The sequence below is a fragment of the Xenopus laevis genome, chromosome 1S, assembly GCF_017654675.1.
Source record: "Xenopus laevis strain J_2021 chromosome 1S, Xenopus_laevis_v10.1, whole genome shotgun sequence".
NCBI lineage: Eukaryota > Metazoa > Chordata > Amphibia > Anura > Pipidae > Xenopus > Xenopus laevis.
In genome coordinates, this window is record NC_054372.1 from 121,877,837 (window position 1) to 121,898,901 (window position 21,065).

At 37.8% G+C, this 21,065-nt stretch overlaps 1 protein-coding gene across 1 annotated transcript in view; it reads left to right on the plus strand.

Annotated features, from left to right (window-relative positions):
* The window catches only part of pcsk5.S (proprotein convertase subtilisin/kexin type 5 S homeolog), a gene marked incomplete at its 5' end in the record, with an annotated part of 230,007 nt that overhangs the window by 150,983 nt on the left and 57,959 nt on the right, over positions 1-21,065 (plus strand). Inside the window, 3 exon segments of the mRNA NM_001092999.1 lie at positions 10,325-10,427; positions 15,875-16,011; positions 19,967-20,164. Coding sequence (NP_001086468.1) covers positions 10,325-10,427; positions 15,875-16,011; positions 19,967-20,164 — 438 coding nt within the window.

A 21,065-nucleotide genomic window follows, 5' to 3' on the forward strand; every position in this document is an offset into this window, starting at 1 on the left:
GTTATGTTTAAAATAAGCTTATCCGGAAAAAAAAGTATTATTCATGTATAAAATGTTGGGTCTATCTTTGTTTAAATACATCGTATTGTAATTAATCATGGCCAAAATTGTTATTTCATTTAATTTTTTCTATTAAACAGAATTCTTGTTCCTGTCTTGTGTTATGTTAAATAAAAAAAACAATCTACTGTTTGTAAAATGGGAGGGTTTGAATTTTTATTCAATAGGGCCATTGGTATATTGGCTGTTACTTACTCTTCTGTGTATATTTTTCTGTGTATATTTTTCTGCCCTTAGTTATTTTTATATGATTTTGTACAGCGTGCTATTGAAATTGTGTTTTGCATTATGCATTGTCAGCAGAAATAATCAGCAATGTTCAACATTTTTCTTGTTCATTCTCTACTGGACAATTTGTAAATATTAAGGAATTAAAATCCTGAAATAATAAATACTACCAAGAAAATATGCTAGCTGATATGAAAGAACCAAGCCATTGTAAGACGAACCATCACTGCCTTAGGTTTATGTAAGAAACAAATCCATTATTTTTTCATAATTTTTTTAATAAATGGCAAAATGATTTCATTCACCTTTTACAGAATGTGTGTTGGGACAATTTCAGTGGATTCAATTTTCCATGTACCCCACCCCCTGCAACCATTCTTGACCCATGTTTGAGTGGAAAATGTAATGTAGAATTCACATTGATGTCATGGATTATGATGAATGATGAATTTGCAAAAACATGATACATTTTGAAGGTCTGGAGCCCTTGAATGCTCTTAGATGTATCTGGAATCTGTCACTTTGCTTTCCATATGGGAATGTACACATGAGACTCTTAATAATGATATTATCAGGAAGTTCAGGGAAAAATATTTACATGAACACGAAAGTTAATTGTGATAAAAAAGCATTATCAAAGGAGGGATAGAAGCGCCTGTGCAGTGTTTATAGTTTATAAATGTAGTGTTGTTTTCCATTTGAACTTAAGTAGATTATGTTTAAATGTGGCCATACAGGGACCAAGTCGGCAGCTTATCAGCCCGTTTATGGGGCGCTCCAACGGGCTTCCCCGATCGATATCTGATAAAATAAATAAATAGAGTAAAAGTTGGCAAAAAAGTTGTGGAAACAGCCCCAGGTAAAATCCTGTTGATGCTCAAAACCAGGCTTCTAGCATATCCTCCCTGTTGCTACTTCCATCAATTATGCCACATACCTCCTACTCCCAACAGTCATTCACTTAAGCCTGTTCCCCCCCTACTGTTGCACAGCGAGTTCCCCCAGAGCAGGTGCATTGGTGAGCTGGGCCATTCGGTGCATCAGGCTCAGAAAAAGGCCAAACTTAGTGGAATGCAAGTAGAAGTTATGTGCCCAGCACCCCTTTACCGTTGTGTATTCGGCACATTCCACCCACTAGTTTTGTGCAGACAATAGTCTTGGTGGGCAGACTTGAATGGACAAACAACCCATCAGGATTCTCCCTTAACAATAATATAGGTAAAATTTATCATAAAAAATATATGGCCCATAGAATTTTTAAGGATAACAAATTAATGCAGGACACAGAAAAGCTAAGAAGGAAAAACAGACCCGAAACATGTGGCCAAACCATTTAAAGCAAGAGTAGACTCTAACCATGTAAAGGAATGGAGAGGTTTTATTTATAAGAATGCCATGCCTTTGTAATTTACACACCATACTTCAGGTTTGAAGTCCCTGACAATACTTGATCCCAAACCTATAGCAAATAGGCATAAAGGTTTTTTTTTGCTTGGTAGAATTAACTTTTAAACTCTAGTTGAATCTACTATACAGCATTACATACCTGCTAGAGGTAAGTAGATAGATGAACTGCATCCGAGATCATTTATATGGGGGCTTCTTTTGCCTAGAAGATGTATTGTAGATCATTATATTAAAATCACCAGAAATCCTGTCTCTCTACATGTAGAATTTGTGCCAAAGTCAGGTATTTTGTTAGATTTTGTTTGTTCTGGAATCATTTATTTCAGTTTGCTCTAATACATCTGCTAGGAAAGGGAGCCAAATCTCACACCCAACTCCTGCATAAAGACAGAATGGATGGAAACAGATTCTGAGAGAGGGATGGTGAAGACAAACTTGGTTATTTAAAAAATGGGACATCATTTTAATTGATTTTATTTAGATTTTTTCAAGCACAGGATACAGAGTAGATAACATATACGTTCTGAAGAATCCCATTGTATACTACAGAGCTTATCTGTTATATGCTGTGTACCCTGTGCCTTTTCTCCTTTTTCAGCTATTAATGGCAGCCCCCATGGCTGCACAGCAGCCTGTTTATATAAACTATAGTAGTGTTTCTGAAGCAAACACACCAGTTTTACCAGTGCAGCACAACACTATACTATATTTCACTTTAATTGTTTGGTGTTACTGTTCCTTTAAGGCACGTGGCAACCAATAACATTTTTTGGCAGGCAAGCAGTAAGGGTAGGCAGCAAACCAGAACAAGTAAGGATACAGACAGGAATGCAGGACTGGAGTAAGAACAAAGGGGGCAGGATCATACAACAAGTTTAATAATCCAGCAAAGAGGCAGGAGGAATGGTTGACTTAATAGGCCCCTAATTATGGGCACCTGTTCATAATAAATCTGGAGGAAGACCAGTTAGAGAATAACAGAGGTAATCTATTTGATGTGGATTGTGGCCCTCAATTTGAGTGCATCCATCTGTTTGCATTTGGCTCCTAAAATTGCCCCAATGGCAACAATTGCATCCTCACCATGGCCTACGAAGTTGCATGGAAATCCAATGCAAATACATTTTCGGGAGACCATTCAGTAGATTTAGAATCAAGATAAATGTGATTTCCAGTCACAGAAATGCTAGGGAACATGGTCTAGAAAGGCACTAGGTAATTTGTGGAGTTTGCATTTTAAACACATTCAGGGACAAACAGGATGGTGACAAGGGGTTGGGTAATGGTTTGGAAAGTTGGTATTATATGTTATACAGTATATATATATAGAGAGAGAGAGAGAGAGAGAGAGAGAGAGAGAGAGAGAGAGAGAGAGAGAGAGAGAGAGAGAGAGAGAGAGATTTTACAGTATATAAGAATGATGGCAGTGACTGATAAAGGTTACAAGGCAATGCCAACCAACAGCATACTGGATAGGACAGAGGTGACAATATGATTGCAGTGTTTTTTACTTTAAACGATTACCAATAATCAAGTGTCTCCATAATGCCTGCAGCATGTACCATCTTCTAACTCCTGCTTGAACTGAAGCTGTGGCAATTCGTATATGCAACGAACAGGTAAAGTGATTTTTCCGAACCATCTTAATATTGTATGTATATAGTACACACTGTGACAAGCTGGCTGGCTGTACACGTAATTTTGGTGGAATTAGCAATGGTAGGCAGGTAAGCAGAGGATAAGTAGCAGTAAGACAAGGAAACCATGGTTCTCAAGATTAAACACAGGTTTATTGTCCCAAGGCACTGGCAAACAGTACATCAGTGTTGCCTCATCACACATTCACCTTTTCACACAGTATATTCATACACAGGGGTGACCATTTCAGCACAAAACATAAATTATAAAAATAACACCTGCCCACCCACCGGGCGCTACCTTCATACATTTGTTGAGGTCCCTCACTAAACTTGGCCCCTTGTGAACTACCAGCAAAACCAGATCAGTTGGGTCACCCCTGTATTCACAAGACTCCTGTGGGAAATCTCTTAGCCTCCTGGCTTCCCTCACTCTCTCAGACCGACTCTTAGTCACAGTCCCAAGCAGGGTCACAGACTCCCTTTGCACCTTGCAGTGGCAGGCAGCACTACTAGCCCCTCTGGGAGTTCCTTACACAACCAGCACTCCTTCCTGCTGTAGCCTACTCAGAGAGACCCACTAACTCTCTCATTAGATATAAATACCTTTACAGAACAGACTTCCTGTGGAAAGTGATCTCCGAAACGCAAACTGGACAACTGGATCGGAGTACTTGACTATTAATGTCTTTAAACAGAGAATCACTTCTCTGTTTATTAACACCTTTCCTGGAACACATATACAAACTACTGGAGAGAAATTAAAGGTCAACCACACATTTTTACAGATTTCCTTGGTCACTAGACCACAATATATATCTAGCCTTTTCAAGAACTAGAGCTAAATGCAGATATATTAAATTTTAATTTTCACAATACATCTACGGCTCTAATGTGGAGATTGTCAAAAGCACCAAATTCCTTGGTGTCCACCTGGTCGGAGAACCTCACCTGGTCCCACAACACCAGCTACTTAGCCAAGAAAGCACAACAGCGCCTCTACTGCGCAAGCTGAGGAAATCCCATCTCCCACCATCCATACTCAAAACCTTCTACAGAGGGACTATCGAGAGCATCCTGAGCAGTTGTATCACTGTCTGGGCTGGGAACTGCACTGTCATGGAGGTCAAGACCCTACAAAGGATAGTGAAGACAGCAGAGGAGAACATAGGTGTCTCTCTTCCTTCCATCACGGACATTTTCACCACTCGCTGCATCTGTAAAGCCACCAGCATTATAGCTGATCCAACACACCCCTCACACTCACTGTTCACACTCCTGCCATCTGGAAAAAGGTACCGAAGCATTAGGGCCCTCACTACCAGACTGTGTAACAGTTTCTTCCCCCAAGCCATAAGGCTCCTGAATACTCAGGGACCGGACAGATCTCTCTCACACACACACTCCATCTGACTATATACTTACTATATACCACAACGTTACACAGCCACTGTACGCCATTGTATGGATGAATAGCCATTGGATACAGTTGTTCTCTATGAGCACATCTGCACTTTATCATGTTCTTACAACTATCATATCACAATGATACACCCATCATGTCTGACGTTTAGCATTATTTAACATATTACATCTGCTGAGTGTGCACTGTCTTGTCCGGTCCCTGCACTATGCTGTCCTGTCTTGCAGGAGTTGCATATTTTTTCACTTGCACTTTTTGTCTGTTGTCCGGTACATCTATGTTGTGTGTAGCACCATGGTCCTAGAGGAATGTTGCTTTGTTTCACAGTTTACTGTACAAACTTATATGGATGAAATGACAATAAATTGACCCTTGACTAGTTCCCCTTTAAATTTAAAATGATTAGTGTGTGTGTGGTCTCCTACAACTTCGTTTCCAATATCTGCCATCCATTTAGCTCTGATTCTTGGAAAGGCTAAATATATATCTTCACTATTCCTCTCTCAGCATCTGTTTCTCCTCATTCTGTCTTCATTCAGGAGTTGGTTGTCAGACGAATGATCCAATATATCTTATAGGGGGGCTCCTTTTGCCTAGAAGATGTATTAGAGCTCACTCTATTAAAATGACCAGACAGCATGTCTCTCTACATGCAGGAGTTGTGCAATAGGCAGTTATTTTGTTAGATTTTGTTTGCACTGGAATCAGTTATTTGGGTGAGCGCTAATACATCTGCTAGGAAAGGGAGCCCAACTGCTGCATGAAGACAGAATGAAGAGAAACAGATGCTGAGAGACAAATAGTGAATATAAACTTGATTATTTCAGAAACAATTCAGAATATTTAATTGATTGTATTTAGAAATTTTATAATTTCAGTACGAGGAAGCGTATATTAAATTTAAATTTTTGTGATAGTTCCCCTTTAAAACATATACTATCAGCACTCCTTGCTCACAAGTAAACAAGCCAGAGTTCCCAGCGTAGGGTAGTGGGCAAATCATCTTCACCTGCAGGAGAAACTTTGTGATGTTTCTGTATCTATGAGGAATCTGTGTAGTTCCCACTTAGCACTGCAAGTTAAATATGCTAAAAGTTCTGCAGGTTTCAGTAAAGATACACATGCTGCTTACAGAATCCCTTTATTGCACATTTTTGCCAGTGTTTCACATAGCAAGGGGCTACCTCTGAGTGACCTCTTCCTCTGTTCAATAAACATCATTATAATATCATTAAACTTGCAGGCACAGATCAATCTTTCTGAGCAAGTCTTGCAGTACCGATGGGAGCAATGAATGCAGGAAAATTTCTGTTCAACCAAAGATTCTTTCTAACCTGCGCCCCAGGCGCTAGACCCAATAGCTAATAGAAGAGAGTCGAGGGATAGAGTACTCTTTCATTTACAATCACTGTATCCCACGTAGTCATTTGTTTCTTTATACATGAAGAATGGCTGATAAATCTTTGTGTAATTGGTTATTTTAGTCAAATTGTCTTTCAGGAATATTTAAATGCAACCTTGGAACATTTTTAAAAATATTCTGGATTTTGTGCATCACTCATAAGCAGTGTCGGACTGGTCCACCGGGATACCAGGAAAACTCCCGGTGGGCCTCTTGCTTCTAACCATTTAGCCTATTTCATGGTCATTCCCTATTTCTTTCTAGGAAAAATGCTTAATAATGGAAGAATATAGTAAGTAGATAAAGATACAAGACTAGGAGAATAGATAGATTGAGGAAGGAAAGGAGGAATAATAGTTGTAGTAATAATAGTGAGCCCATGATTTTCTGGTGGGCCCCTGGCATCCCAGACTGCCTTGCCCACAAGTAACAAAGCATCTGAAAATACTTTTCAATAAGAAGCATGGAAATAGCCACATGTATTACGCTTTACATGGGGTGAAGCAACTGAAGTTTTTTACATGGAACAATCCCCATTCTTCCATTCAAGAAGCCATTTTCAGATACTTGGTTGAGGCAGGAGAGCTAATAAAATCACTGTATGTGACATTGCCCTTAAGAACAAAGCCTCATATGCTGTTGGGTCCCTTTTAAAGAGGAATTGTAACCTATGGGGCAGATTTACTAAAGTTTGAATGGTAAATTCTTTTTTTTGGGTCAAAACTCACAAATCCGAATTTAAAACCACCAAGTCGAATTTGAATGTGTGATTTATCACACTTAGACCCTGGAAACAGTTCTAATTCGACTACTCTCCACCTAAAACCTGCCGAGCTCATGTAGAAGTCAATGGCAGAAGTCCCTTGAACTATTTGAAGATGTTAATAGTAGCGATGAGCCACATTTTTGCCAAAAGACAGCCCATAGACTCCAATGGGGGTCTATGATTTCGATTTACCTATACTAGATATACAATGACCTGGATGAATGAAAATCTTCATAGTCATAGTGAAAAAAAAAGTCATGCATCAAATGTCAAATTTCAGAGGTAAACTCGAATCGAACTTGATATGAGTTTTTGGGTCAGGACTATTCGATTGAATTTTAGACATTCACATTTTTTCATAAATAACATACCATTCGAATCGTAATTCCAATTTGAGTAATTTATTTGAGTTTAAAAAAATCATATTACTCTAAAATTTGACCTTTGATAAATAAGCCCCTGAGTGTTCCTTTCAATCATTACTTAGCGAAACATTGGGATTGTAAATCACATTATTGAAAATGAATAAATCAGCCCGTTAAAATGATGTAACTTTAAAGCTTTGGATAATGAAAAATAACTATTTTTATTAACCGATAATGCAATTTTTTAAATGTTCTCATACAGTGGTGCTTGGAAGCTTGTGAACCAATTTAAGATTTTCATTATTTCTGCATAAATATAACCTTAAATGGAATTTGTTTTCACACGAGCCATAAAACTAGATAATGAGAACTTAATTAAACAAATGAGTCAGAAGCATAATTCATGTTCATTTATTTAGTATGGAAAAGTATAAACTATTTGTGTTTGGCAAAAGTATGTTAACCTTTGCTTTCAACAGCTGGTGTGGCTTCCATGGGTAGCAATAACGGCATCTAGACATTTTCGGTAACTATCCTGCACCTCAGCTTGGAGGAATTTTAGCACATTCCTCCTTGAAGAACATCTTTACCCCCAGGGATATTGGTGGGCTGCCTCATATGAACTCCACAGTTCAAATCCTGCCACAAAATTTAAATAGAATTAAGATCAGTACTTTGACTGCAAAACATTCATTTTCTAGTCTAGAACTTAGTGGCAGACTAGACAATTTTATGTTGTCATGTTCTATTATTATCTAGTATAGGTAAATCTAAACAACTGGACTTGCTGAGTAATCATTGAAGACATTTCACTTCTCATCTGAGCAGCTTCTTCAGTCCAGTTCTAGTGTTGCGCACTGCACTTATACAGGGGAAGATGGAGCTGTGTGTTGCACCCAGGTTGGCCTGGCCTCATGGGGGGCACTTGTGACAGACATTCAGACAATAATATCTAATGTAAAGCACTGCGTAAGTTGTTGGCGCTATATAAATAAATGATGATGATGATAATATTGAAGTTGGTCTATCCAGAGTGGATATTTCCTATGCAGATGCATATTGTCAGAGGGGGAATGGTGCTGGTAGATTACAAAGTGAGAAGAGGGGCTTCTCACGTCCTGTCAGATCCAATTATTTGGGTCGATGAACAATACTATTTGGCCATCCTCATGGATGGCTACATCACATAATAGTTATCTATGATCCTACAGTCTTATCAGATGTATAACCCAAAGGCCATCCTGTGTGTGGCCATATGTATGCTGGTAGTGGAAGACAATAGCAGTCTTTGCCAGTCATGACTCCCACTTCAGACACTCTGCATTGCATACTTTACTCTTCTGCATGTGCAAGCTAATTTATTGCTATAATTACAGAGAAAATGCCACAGAAACACACACCACTGAACACTTTGAAATAGACATCACCTATTATATCCCATTCATTGTTTACTCAAGCATTCATAGTACTGGGTTATTTTACACCACACTAGATGTTCAGTAAACTGTTGATGTCTTTAAGGACTATGCCACAATAAGTGTTTTCTCCATCCGTCTCTGTCAGTGCAAACATGGGTCAGATTTAGACACAGGATTATCAACTCTCCCCTGTGGGGGAAACGCCTAATATAAGAGTACACCAGGACTTGGCACGTACAAGCAGGATGAGCCCTTGCCATTTTATTGCCATTTTATTTGTATAAGAACTTGCCACAAGTCCTGGTGTGATTTTATGCATCTAATGTCTGAGATGGTGCCGATCCCTCCACTCTGAGCACCGGGTGCCATTTTTTTGAAGGGCCAGGGTGTGGTCATATTTAGAACACAAAAATGCCTGGTGCAGCATAGCCCTAAAAGTTTAGGCTTTGTGTTACTTTCTCATCTGTACTACTTTAACAGCTCTGTAAATTAATCACAAACATAAAGGGCAATTAAAGCTTTTGTTAGCCTTATGGGGCATTTTATTTGAATTTGATTGTTTCTCTAGAATCCCATATAACAGGGCTGACACAGTTAGGAAGCAGAGCCAATCACGAGTAGCAAGAAACAGACATCCTGACAAAAAGTGGCTATATCAATTTTATTATTATGAATTATCAGAGGCATATTTTGGTAAAGTAGCACCATCCTTTAATAAATCCAAAAACAATTATAAAACTGCAAAGGATTGTTTATTGCCATCAAAATGGAATTTTCATTGCTTTCATTTCATTTTTTTATCGTGTAAAAGGTAAAGCCCAGACAAAAGGCAAATGAGTAAAAAATGAACAATAATAGGGTTCATTTATCAAAACTGGATACATTTGCCCATGGGCAACCAACACTTTTTTCAGCCAGGTACAGGTAGATAGACAATAAATAGATATCTATTTAACTTTAATAGAAACCTATTTTTTCCAGGCAAGCAAACTGTAAATATAAGAATATACCTGTACCAAACATCAATATATCTTTACTTCCTGAACTCTTGGAAGACTTGCCTGAAGAAAAAGGTGCTTTCATTTCATGAACACCATAAGGCATGAAAAGAGAATGAAGTTACACTGGCTTGCTCGGTCTTTGGAGCCATTATCTGTCTATATAGGGAATGCATCAGTCATTTTTATTATATTAATCATCCATCAGTGTTAGCTGGCCTGCTATGGCTGCTCTTCATCCTGTCAAAGCTCCCCCTTAGGAATATGTTCTTCTCATCACTAGACAATCTCAATCATTGTTAGCAGTTCTGCTTCCGAAGACTTTTGATGATTCTCATTTCAGAGACCAGTGTATTTTATGTTACATCATTATTTCATTCTACCTATGAAAGCCCAGATCTTTTCCTCTGAAAAATAATCAGATATGGAGCTGTGTGTAGCCTTGATTATTTTATTATATGCTTGGAAAAAATTGTAAACTACCTGATTCCATATATAATTTTTTTTGAAATACAGGATGGATGAGTTTGTATTGTTTGTACCAAAGATATGAGGATTTATTTACCAATACAGAGCAGTGTCGTATGGCAATCAGATAACGGATCTAATTTCTCTTCTAGGGGAATACATTGATGAAGCAGGAAGATGTAAATTCTGTGATGCCTCCTGTGCTAAGTGTATTGGTCCCGGCAAAAATAATTGCATAGGCTGCTCCCCAACAAGGTAATATTTATATATATTTTTACCTTTGAGACACTATGTTAGCTCAACTAGTTATATATGACCTGGGATTATAGACATGTGGTGTTATAGATTTGATTCTGATGCTCATCTGTGGCCAAAGTAGCCCTTCCAAAGAGGCATGAAATAATACAAGATTGGGAGGAAAAGCTTCCTGTAGCTGTAGTGATATAACTGGCGCAACTATATTCCACTCATGCTTTTCTCACTGGGGAAGCAAGGATTTGGGATTATTGGTCGTAATATATTTTTCACAAACTGACACATAAAGGGGTATGGGCTCTGTTTAGTATAGATTAAAATGAAGGGAAATTATGTACTGGGAAGACCCAAGCAGGTCTGTCGTGTTTTTGTACCCAAGTATTTGGCAAAAATTATTTAGGAAAATAAAGCCTTTTAAGAGAGCCTTTAGAGCAGGGATTGTCAATCTTTGTTTACCTATGAGCCACATTCAATTGTAAAGAGAGTTGAGGAACAACACAAACATGTAAAAAGTTCCCGGGGGAGACAATTAAAGGATATTGCCTCTTTGGTAGCCCTTTTTGGACTGGCAGCCTACAAAAGGCTCTCTTTGCCCAGAAATCTGTTTTTTATGCAATCAAAACTTGCCTCAATGCCTGAAATTCAATCATTAGCACCTGCTTTGAGGTCCTTGAGAGCAACATCCAAGGGGTTGGGATCAACATGTTGTTCACAAGACACTGATTGGGGATCACTACTTATATATCTTTGACTTTAGCGGGGGGTTTTGTGTATGTGTTATGTTTTGAATGTGTTTCCTTTCTTGATCCTCAACGTAAATTTAAATTCTCAAATGGCATATTTTTTGAAGGTGCCAGACCTGAACTGACTGTGTCTGTGGGTTCTGGCAAATGCCAGAGGAGCTGCTGTAAAATGCCATAGACAGTCACTATTTATTGTGCTGGTGGGGGGTGGGCTGTTTGGACATCTGTGTACTTAAAATGCAAGGGCCTATTTTGAAGCTCATTCATTGCCTTGAAAGTGCTATGTATAAACTGGAGACAATTATACAAATGAGGTTTCCTTACCTTAAATCTAGGCCACTGGCTTTGTGAGGGAAGATAAAGAGCAAGGGGATGTGAGAGGTACAGAGAAAAATAAGCATCAGAGGCCTGAAAATATAATAATAAGATGGAATCTAAACAAAAAAAGGTCACATACGAAGAATGTAAAAAAAAAGACCAAAACAGATTTGGAGGATGAGTCAGTGGATCCGTGGTTAATGACCAGGGCACTCACAAAGGGCTTTTACCCTACAGTTAAAATAATAGAGCTTACTCATTCGTTTCATTACATTCTTTAGTTTTTTGCCTACTCGTTTTAGCTTTTGTTCCATGTTGTATTGCTTTCCTCTGTTTTCCTTCATCGTATTAATCAGTGCTATAATTGATGGACTAACGCTCCTCTTCACAATCAGTGACGGACATTGTTGCCTCAATGAGAGATAAACATGGTGGTCTTTGTTTATCTTTTATGTAGGTAGAAGTCCATCAGCAACTCAATCCACTATTCATTTGTAAAGCTGGTGACAGGGGGTTCATTCACTTCAAAGCATTTTTTGTGTGGGGTGTGCTCTGTATTCACATTTACTTTTTTATCTATAGCACCATCCTTTCCTGGACTTAAATAGTACAGCTCTATAATTAGGCTTAGGCCATCACTGTATTGGAGCTATAACAAAACTTTTTACTGCTGGTGCTGGTTCATTTTGGATTTGTCCTCAGGAAGTTGTCTTGATATTGTTTCATTGTAATTTTGATTTTCTCTTATTCTTGATTTTTTCTTCTAAATCAAAAACAATAAAACATAATGTCAAAGAACATTTTAGAATTATATGGGGTTTCATGCATTATTCACAAGATGCAAAATGTACTTGAGTTGCAAGCATTTGGCTTGGTTACCTTTATTTTCTGAACTGTTTAAAGAACACAGTAATTCAGCTCAACTAAAATGCATCTAGAATTGCTGGACATAATATAATATACCTGGTTTTGAATTACAAATTGAATTATAGATTTGCATGATTAACTGAGTGCTCCATTTCCCACTAATTAAACAGAAGAGAGAACTTGGAGTGCAGTGAATATCTATCTTTATATCTATCTATCATCTGTACAAGTGTGGAGTTCAATTAGTGAGGTCATTCATTCTGAGAAAAAACAGGTGTCAATTACAGCCCTTATTTAAGGAAGGAAGGCAGCAAATTTTGTGCATGCTGGTTATTGTGCATTTCTCTCTGTAAAATGAGTGGTTCCAGACATTGTTCAGAAGAACAGCGTACTTTGATTAAAGAGTTGATTGGAGAGGGGAAAACATATAAAGAAGTGCAGAAAATTTCAAATGCTTTAAAATTGCAACCAAAACCTGAAAGACGGGGAAGAAAATTGAAAACTAACATTCATATGGATTGAATAGCCAAAATGGCAAAGACTCAGTCAATTATAAGCTCCTGGAAGATCAAAGAAGATCTAAAGTTACCTGTGAGTACTGTTACAATTAGAAGACGTCTATGTGAAGCCAAGCTATCTGCAAAAAGCCCCCGCAAAGTCCCACTGTTGAAGACTTGAGCTGAAGAGGTTACAATTTGCCAAAGAACACATTGACTGGTCTAAAGAGAAATGGCACAACATTTTGTGGACTGATGAAAACAAGATTGTTCTTTTTGGGTCTAGGGGCCACAGACAGTTTGTCAGACGACCCCCAAACACTGAATTCAAGTCACAGTACAGTGTGAAGATAGTGAAACATGGTGGCACAAACATCATGATATGGGGATGTTTCTCATAATATGATGTTGGGCCTATTTATCACATACCAGGCATCATGGATCAGTTTCAATACATCAAAATACTTGAAGAGGTCATGTTGCCTTATGCCAAAGAGGAAATGCCCTTGAAATGAGTGTTTCAACAAGACAATGACCCCAATCACACCAGTTAATGAACAACATCTTGGTACCAAACTCAGAACGTTTACCAGTGCGAGGCAGTACAGTATATTTTAATAACATTAAACCATTTTCATTTTTTTGTTCCTTTAAGTTACTGATGCAGGAAGCATCACCTGACATTTCTTAGCTCAGCGTGGTAGGAGCAAAAGAAAAAAGAATATTCCTGCATTAGTAAATTAACCTTGACCTTGTCTGGGCAGTACAGCAAGGGGTGCGCCAGTTCCACCTTCATAGTAATAGCCATGTAATCTTCTAATATTTAGATATTATTAATAATATTCTTTATTAATAATATTATTAGCTATGCAATAATAAATCCATGTTGATGCAAAGACATTCCTACTTATGTCATTGTTAAATTTCATAGGTTTTACAGTTTGCTGCAAAACTCATGCGAGTACAGTCTTACAAATGTGGACCAATGAAAAATCCCTGGTATTTTTAGATACAGGTGCTGTTTTGAGAGATACTGTATGTAAAGATCAATCATAAATTTAATCTTTATGTTAGTTGTTCACGTTCAAACAGAAAAGGGTCTGTTTTTCCCAATTATTTCCCACACCTTTGGAAAACTCTGTAAAAGTTGAATATTGGTTTTCCATTCACAGAGAGATGTCTGTACTAGAGCCTATTTGTTCACAAATTGCACTCACATAATAAGGTAATTTTCTAACTTTCTGACAATTAGCCTTTGAGCTAATTTCATATTAAAAAACACAGTGGAACATTTTACAAAGCATGTTTCATAGCTCATTTACTCTGAGAGCAACACTCACAAGCCATAGAATCACCTTTTTATGTAAGGAATATATCACTTGGGGAAGAGTTTTGGGAACCTGGTTCACAAGCTGTCGTTTTGAAAGATCTCCTGGCATTTTTTATTAAGTACAAACATGGTCAAAGGTTTCTTAGTCACTGGGGGGAAAATATACTGTAAGTCTACAAGAGTCATTGTGGTTGCTTCCAAGCAGTGAGCGAGACTCCTTGTTCTGCCATTTACACACGTGCCTTCACAAAAAGGTGCCAGTCATCTGTGATAAAAGTAAGTCAATAACCACATAAACGCTGCTTCCAGGTTTCCCAGCCACTGTGGAGCCTAACAAACTACAAACCATTTCTCCTCCTAACAAATCCAATTCACTGTACAACCTGGCTTTGTAGAGAAACTTCAAGAAGCTGCTAGTTAAACAGAACCAATCACAAAACAGTAGCTAACAAGAGCAAGGTAGAACAAATTCAGTCTTTTTTTTAATTTTTTTTTTACTTTTGTAACATTAAACAGATTTTGCTTTTATTTAAATTTTACAAGGGTTTCCTAGAGTATTGGAAGCAGAAACTTTTTCTAGACTTTGTTGTGGAACGTAACAAGAAGCATATTTTTCTAAGCAGATACAGATTACTTGAATACACGCGTGCCTGATGGTCTGTTTCAGATTTAACACTTGAATCTCTCGGCAATGGACAGGGATGGCAAACCCTCTTGTGTGGCAGCTGTTGCAAAACTACATCTCCCCAAATCCCTTCTAACAACAGTTGTGGTTTTACAACAGCAGTGGAATCAAACTTTACTATATTAACAAATATTATAAGAGAGAAAGAAGAGTTGGACATCTCTGTTAGCTGTTTACTCAATATTAAACCAATAGAATGACTTCAATGAAATAGATGGTGAAGATAAAAGAGCTTTCACGGTTCACTGGAATAACCAGAAGAATGTGGCTCAAAGTGTCATCCATTGCCTACTGTAGAGCAAATTGGAAGAGTATCAGCTGTCCCCTTTATTTGTAAAACTCGCATGTCTTGGAAAGACTTTAGCCAGAGCAAGCCTAGAGATAGTTACAGAGGGAGTAAATCATTACTAAAAGGCCCTCAACCTTTTTTACCCATGAGCCACATTCAAATGTTAAAACAGTTGGGGAAATACAAGCAGGAAAAAAGTTCCTGGGTTGCCAAATAAGGGCTGTGATTGGCTATTTGGTAGTGCCTATATAAACTAGCAGCCTACAGGAGGTTCTTCTTGGCAGTATACTTGGTTTTTATGCAACCAAAACTTGCCTCCAAGCCAGGAATTAAAAATTAAGAAACTGCTTTGAGGTCACTGGAAGCAACAGCCAAGGGGTTGGTGAACAATATGTTGCTCACTAGTCACTGGTTGGGGATCAATACCCAAGGGCCTCCAAAAGGCACCTTTCACAGACAAACCCATAGCGCAGCCCCTATATTTTTATAGCTGCAACGAGAATCTGCTGCTGATTAAATAAGCAGGTATTATTTAGGTATTTTAGATGAATGTAATGAATAACAGATCTATAGAACAGTCTTATATGAGAAGTAGTGGACTATCCTTCCTAATTAAAGAATCAAAAATATTGTTGGCATAAACGTAAGTTTACTATAAGTAGAAGTTGAAATATACATGCACAAAGTACATATATATATATATCTATATTCATTGCAGAATTTTTGATAACAAGCAGTGTGTTCTGAGATGCCCTTCTGACAAATATGAGTTGAACAGGCAATGTCACCAGTGTCATCATACTTGTCATGAATGCAGTGGAAGTGAGCCAGATACATGCACCTCCTGTGCTAAAGGTAAGGAAATGGGTATTTGTTGTACAGCAACCCTACAGATGCATATGCGGAAGCACTGAATAGTTGCATTTCAATGAAAATGTTTCAAAATAACATGAACTTGTGGATACAAACAAATCACTTAAAAATAGTCCAGAATGATTACCCCCCCCATACAAAGGCCACACAGTTAAAACAGATGTCTAATTTACCAAAGAACCACTCATACATGCAGCAGCCCACTGCCTGCTTCCCTCTAAGAAACTAATCTTGCCTTTTAACTGCAAATTAAACATGCCATTGTCATACATCTATAACATAATAAAATATGCTGAAGGTCTACTAACCCACAGCAAACCATTTGAAGCAATATTTACTGGCTAGCTCTTTGGAAACTAACAGCTGACTGGTTGCTATGGGTTACTAGACTAGGACAAGAGGGCAGATGATACATTTTTCCCAGCTTCAGTGCAAGATAGAACTACTGTGCATTGAGGGGTATCCAGCAAGTAGGAGGCTTCTGGATGCAGAAATGTTTTGCCCCAATAGTCATAAAATATAAAATTCAAAAGTTTATTCAATCAGCATCATAATAAAAATTAATACATACTGACCACGTATGATCCACCTTTAGCGGTACTTAATCATAGGTATTTGTGCCAGTATTTGCTCAGTTCCAAAATTTAAAACCAGGGTGATCCCACCCATTAAAGGTTAATTCTCTTTATTTAGATCATAGTCTTTCCGGGGTACTAGTGCTGTTCCCTGTATCATGTGTATATGTATGTGTGTGTATATATATATATATATATATATATAGGCAAGAGAGAAAAACCGCACCAACAGGTCTTTATACAAAAATAGAAAACCTTTTATTCAACGTTTCGGCTCGACTGCTGGAGCCGTCTTCAGGAACAAAAAAAATAAAAAAAATAAATATATATATTCACGAGTATCAAGTAACCAGCATACCCGTTTAAACTTTCAAATTTTCACCTTTTATTATTTCTTTAGATCAAGGTCCAACGTATATGTCCTCATTCGGACCTTTCTCAATATATATATATATATATATATATATATATATATATATATATATATATATATATATATATGTTATATGTATATTTATGGTAACTAAGGGTGATGAAATAGAAGTATATGAGAGTAATTTTGCTTTTATAATGAACACAATGGTATTACTATTTATTTGTACTATTTGTGATGAGTTGTATCATAAATGGTTGGTTTTCCACATGTTAACTATAGGTACTATTGTCTATACATGATAAACTTTTGAATTTTATATTTTATGAGTATTGGGACATTTTTGTTTAATGGTGATTTAATGGTGCCTTGAAAACTGGGGCAAGTCCCTGTTACTCAGCTACCCTATTTGGACTGGCAACATAGACCCCCCCCCCCGTGTTTCAGTTTAATAACAATAAATTGTCTTTGATTAATATGAGTTTGTGTAGATTAGTAGTTAACAGTGTCGGACTGGCCCACAGGGATACCAGGTGTCAGTGGCCCTCCTGCTTCAAAACATTTGGCATATTTCATGGCCATTACCTATTTCTATGAGAACAAAGAGACTATAGATTGAATAATAGATTATAGTATGTAAAGAAAAGAGACTAGCAGAATAGAGGTTGAGTGGGGAGAGGAATTATAATAGTACTGAGAGTGGGCCCCTGATCTGAGGTCTTTTGGTGGGCACCTGGTCTAAGGTTTTGTGGTGGGCCTCTGGTGTCCCAGTCCGACACTGGTAGTTAATTTAGGCAAGAGTTATTTTCCTTTAAATAAAAGCATGTTTTTAAATGTTTGTGCCTCTAAACAGAACTAAACATAAGACCTCTTAGCTCAGAGCCTGAAACAAATGTGAGAGTAAGATAACATATTGGAACATTTTCCTTTTTTGGTGTTTTCCTTATATTATTAGTGTATAACTGCATATACTGAGGTATAATCTGGGTCACTTGTCCCTGTCTGGACTACGCTACATGTGTATCAAAGAAATGTAACCTTATCAGATGATCAAGACTGTTTGGCACAGTTATCAGTTTGCTATTCTAATATTTTAACTGGCATACATTTTTTTTCTATAGATTGTAAAACTGTCCCTGGTAGCAATCATTTTTAGATCATTCTTTAGAGCTAATCACTTTAAAAAAATCACAATAAAGCCCTATGTCTAATGGAAAGAAAACTAATTAAGCAATAGAAAAACGAAGCACTGCTGCCACCACCTGTACCCAGGGAGACCCTACACGTCTATTTACTGCTTACTATTATTAGGAATTAATTGGAATACATTTCTGTTCTCTGTGCAGGCTTTCTACAATCTGAATTTAGCACAAAAAGAATATCGAGATTTTAGTTTACAGAAAAAACTGCAGCCACACTTTTTAGGGCAGAGACAGACGAGAAGATTCGGCGAGATTAATCGCTCAGTGACAAATCGCCTCTTCTTCGGGCGACTAATCTCCCTGAATCTTCTCGTCTGTCTATGCTCTAAAAAGTGTGGCTGCAGTTTTTTCTGCAAACTAAAATCTCAATATTCTTTTTTTGAATGAATGATTAGCTCTCAAGAATGGCCTAAAAATGATTGCTACCAGGGACAGTTTTACAATCTATTGAAAAAATGTATTCCAGTTAAAATATTACAACGGCACTCAGATCGCTTCATTTTCCGAAGTTGCCTGAAGTTGCCTCACAAGGAAACTTTGGGCGACTATGGAAAACGAAGCGTTCCAAGTGCCATCCCGCCAGTGATAGCTACCGTGGAGGCATTTCGGGGAGATTAGTCGCCTGAAGAAGAGGCGATTTGTCGCCCTTAATGGTGGAGAATCTTGCAACCAGGTCTTTTACACTATAGTAGCAAACAAACTGAACAAGCAGAAATAAACCTTTATATAAATAAAACTGCATTATCCAGATTCTCTGCATAAATATAATCTGTAAAGCATGGCTGTCACATACAAATAACAAATCACATGGGAAATTGCTTTGGTTTCCGCTGCATGCAGACATGTGTACTTTAAATGTGCTGGAACTCTCACTCTGTGTCCATAAAATAAATCCTATTACAGAAAAAGTAATGATATTAGAGCAATAATCTAACCAAGTAAATTGCATTGCCCTTCCCATTCTATACATAATATATTTAGGAGTTCCCATAAATCCAGATTACCCATATAGTATGTGACAAGTGGGCTGTTATGTCAGTACTTCTAAGGAGCATTAAGGCCATTGATTCTAAAATATACGGGTGCTGGTGCTTTTCTCCAATGTAATGTTCTATACAAAGCTCAAATCCTTAAAGAATGATAACTCGTGTCAGTAATATGATATTTTAGCCCAACAATAAATAGGCAGGGGGCAGAAAACATATACAAATGTTCTTCTTATACTGTGAATAAATCGTTGTGTCATCATAGGTTCCAGCCATTTGGGATGCCTCGAATTCATCTGTGAGGATGCTGCAATGTTTTAAACATTTTTGTTAACCTTGAAATAAATCATAGTGTGGTTACTTAAATTCTAGAAGAAAAACATATCTTTTTTTTTTTTCTGAAAAAAGGCTGGTTAATCTTCTGAGCTGGTGGCTGTTCCCATTTTTATAAAAAGAAATGCTTCCCCGATGACTCAATGGTGTTTTACAAACTGCAAATGCATACAAACATATCTAAGCCAAAAAAAGGAGCAGATTGTGGGTTATTTTGACGATACCTGGGAGCAGTAGGAATAGCTGTGCATGTCTTTGCTTGAACGGAAAGCAGAGGATAATATTAAGTGAACCTTATTAACCTTAAGAAGTCTAGTGCAGGAAATAAAGGCAGGGGGGATGCTGCGGTAATTAATGACAGCTTTGTAGATTCATCCAGACATCACATGCCTAACAGCTGCAAGTTAATAGAGCTAAATAAGGTTATGGTAATGTCTTGCCTTTCTTTCTCGACTTCCTTTTTTTAAGATAAAAATGGAATACCGCGTTTCCTATACAATGGGGAATGCAGAGAGGGTTGTCCCCAGGGTCATTACGCTGCAGAGAGCACCTGCATAAAGTGTCCACCCAACTGTGACCTGTGTAACAGTCCCTCTGAATGCATCAGATGTTTGGAAGGCTTCTACTTGGACAATGGCGACTGCAAGAAGCAAGAATGTCCTGAAGGTAATGAAAGGAGCACTAGAAACATGCACATCTGTTATCTCAGCCACATGTTTGTCTCTCTGCGGTTGGGACTATGGCTTTGAAGTGAAGGGTGGGCCCCACCATTGAGTCAGATGATATAGTTGTGCACAAATAAAAAAATGTTTTCAACCATAGACGATACATTTAGATTTTCAAGCTTTTGACAGAACTTTACTGTATGTCACGTTGTTCATTTGACTAGGGAGGAGTTATAATCTGCCTCAAACCAATATCCAGGTGAGGATATAAAGTAGAGGGGTTTTTTTCCCAGTAAATGGGACATTTGTACCTCAAACATTTTGCAGACATCAGTAACACTGAATATTCTAGTGTATCATGTAGCTAATCAGATATCCAAGACCACAAAGAATTCAGGCAGGACTGGAACCAGGATATCTGCTTTAAAGGGATTTTGTCATGATTTTTATGGTGTTGAGTTTACACTGCAAGTAATTCACTCTACCATGTAAAATGTAATTCCTAACCCAACAAGTGTATTTTATTTGGTTGTAATATTGGTGTATAGGCAGCCATCTCAGGTCATTTTGCCTGGTCATGTGCTTTCAGAAAGAGCCAGCACTGCACTATGTAACTGCTTTCAGGCAGCATATTGTTTCTCCTACACAATGTAATTGTAAGGTGTCACAGTGAGACATGGATTTTTACTATTGAGTGCTCTTCTTATATCTACCAGGAAGCTGTAATCTTGTTACCTTACCATTGTTCTGATGCTGGGGGGGGGGGGGGGGAGGGAGTGATATCACTCCAACTTGCAGTTTAGCAGTAAAGAGTGACTGAAGTTTATCTGAGCATAAGTCACATAACTGTGTGCACCTGGGAAATTGACAATAAAACAAAGTAAAAGAAGAGCACACACCCA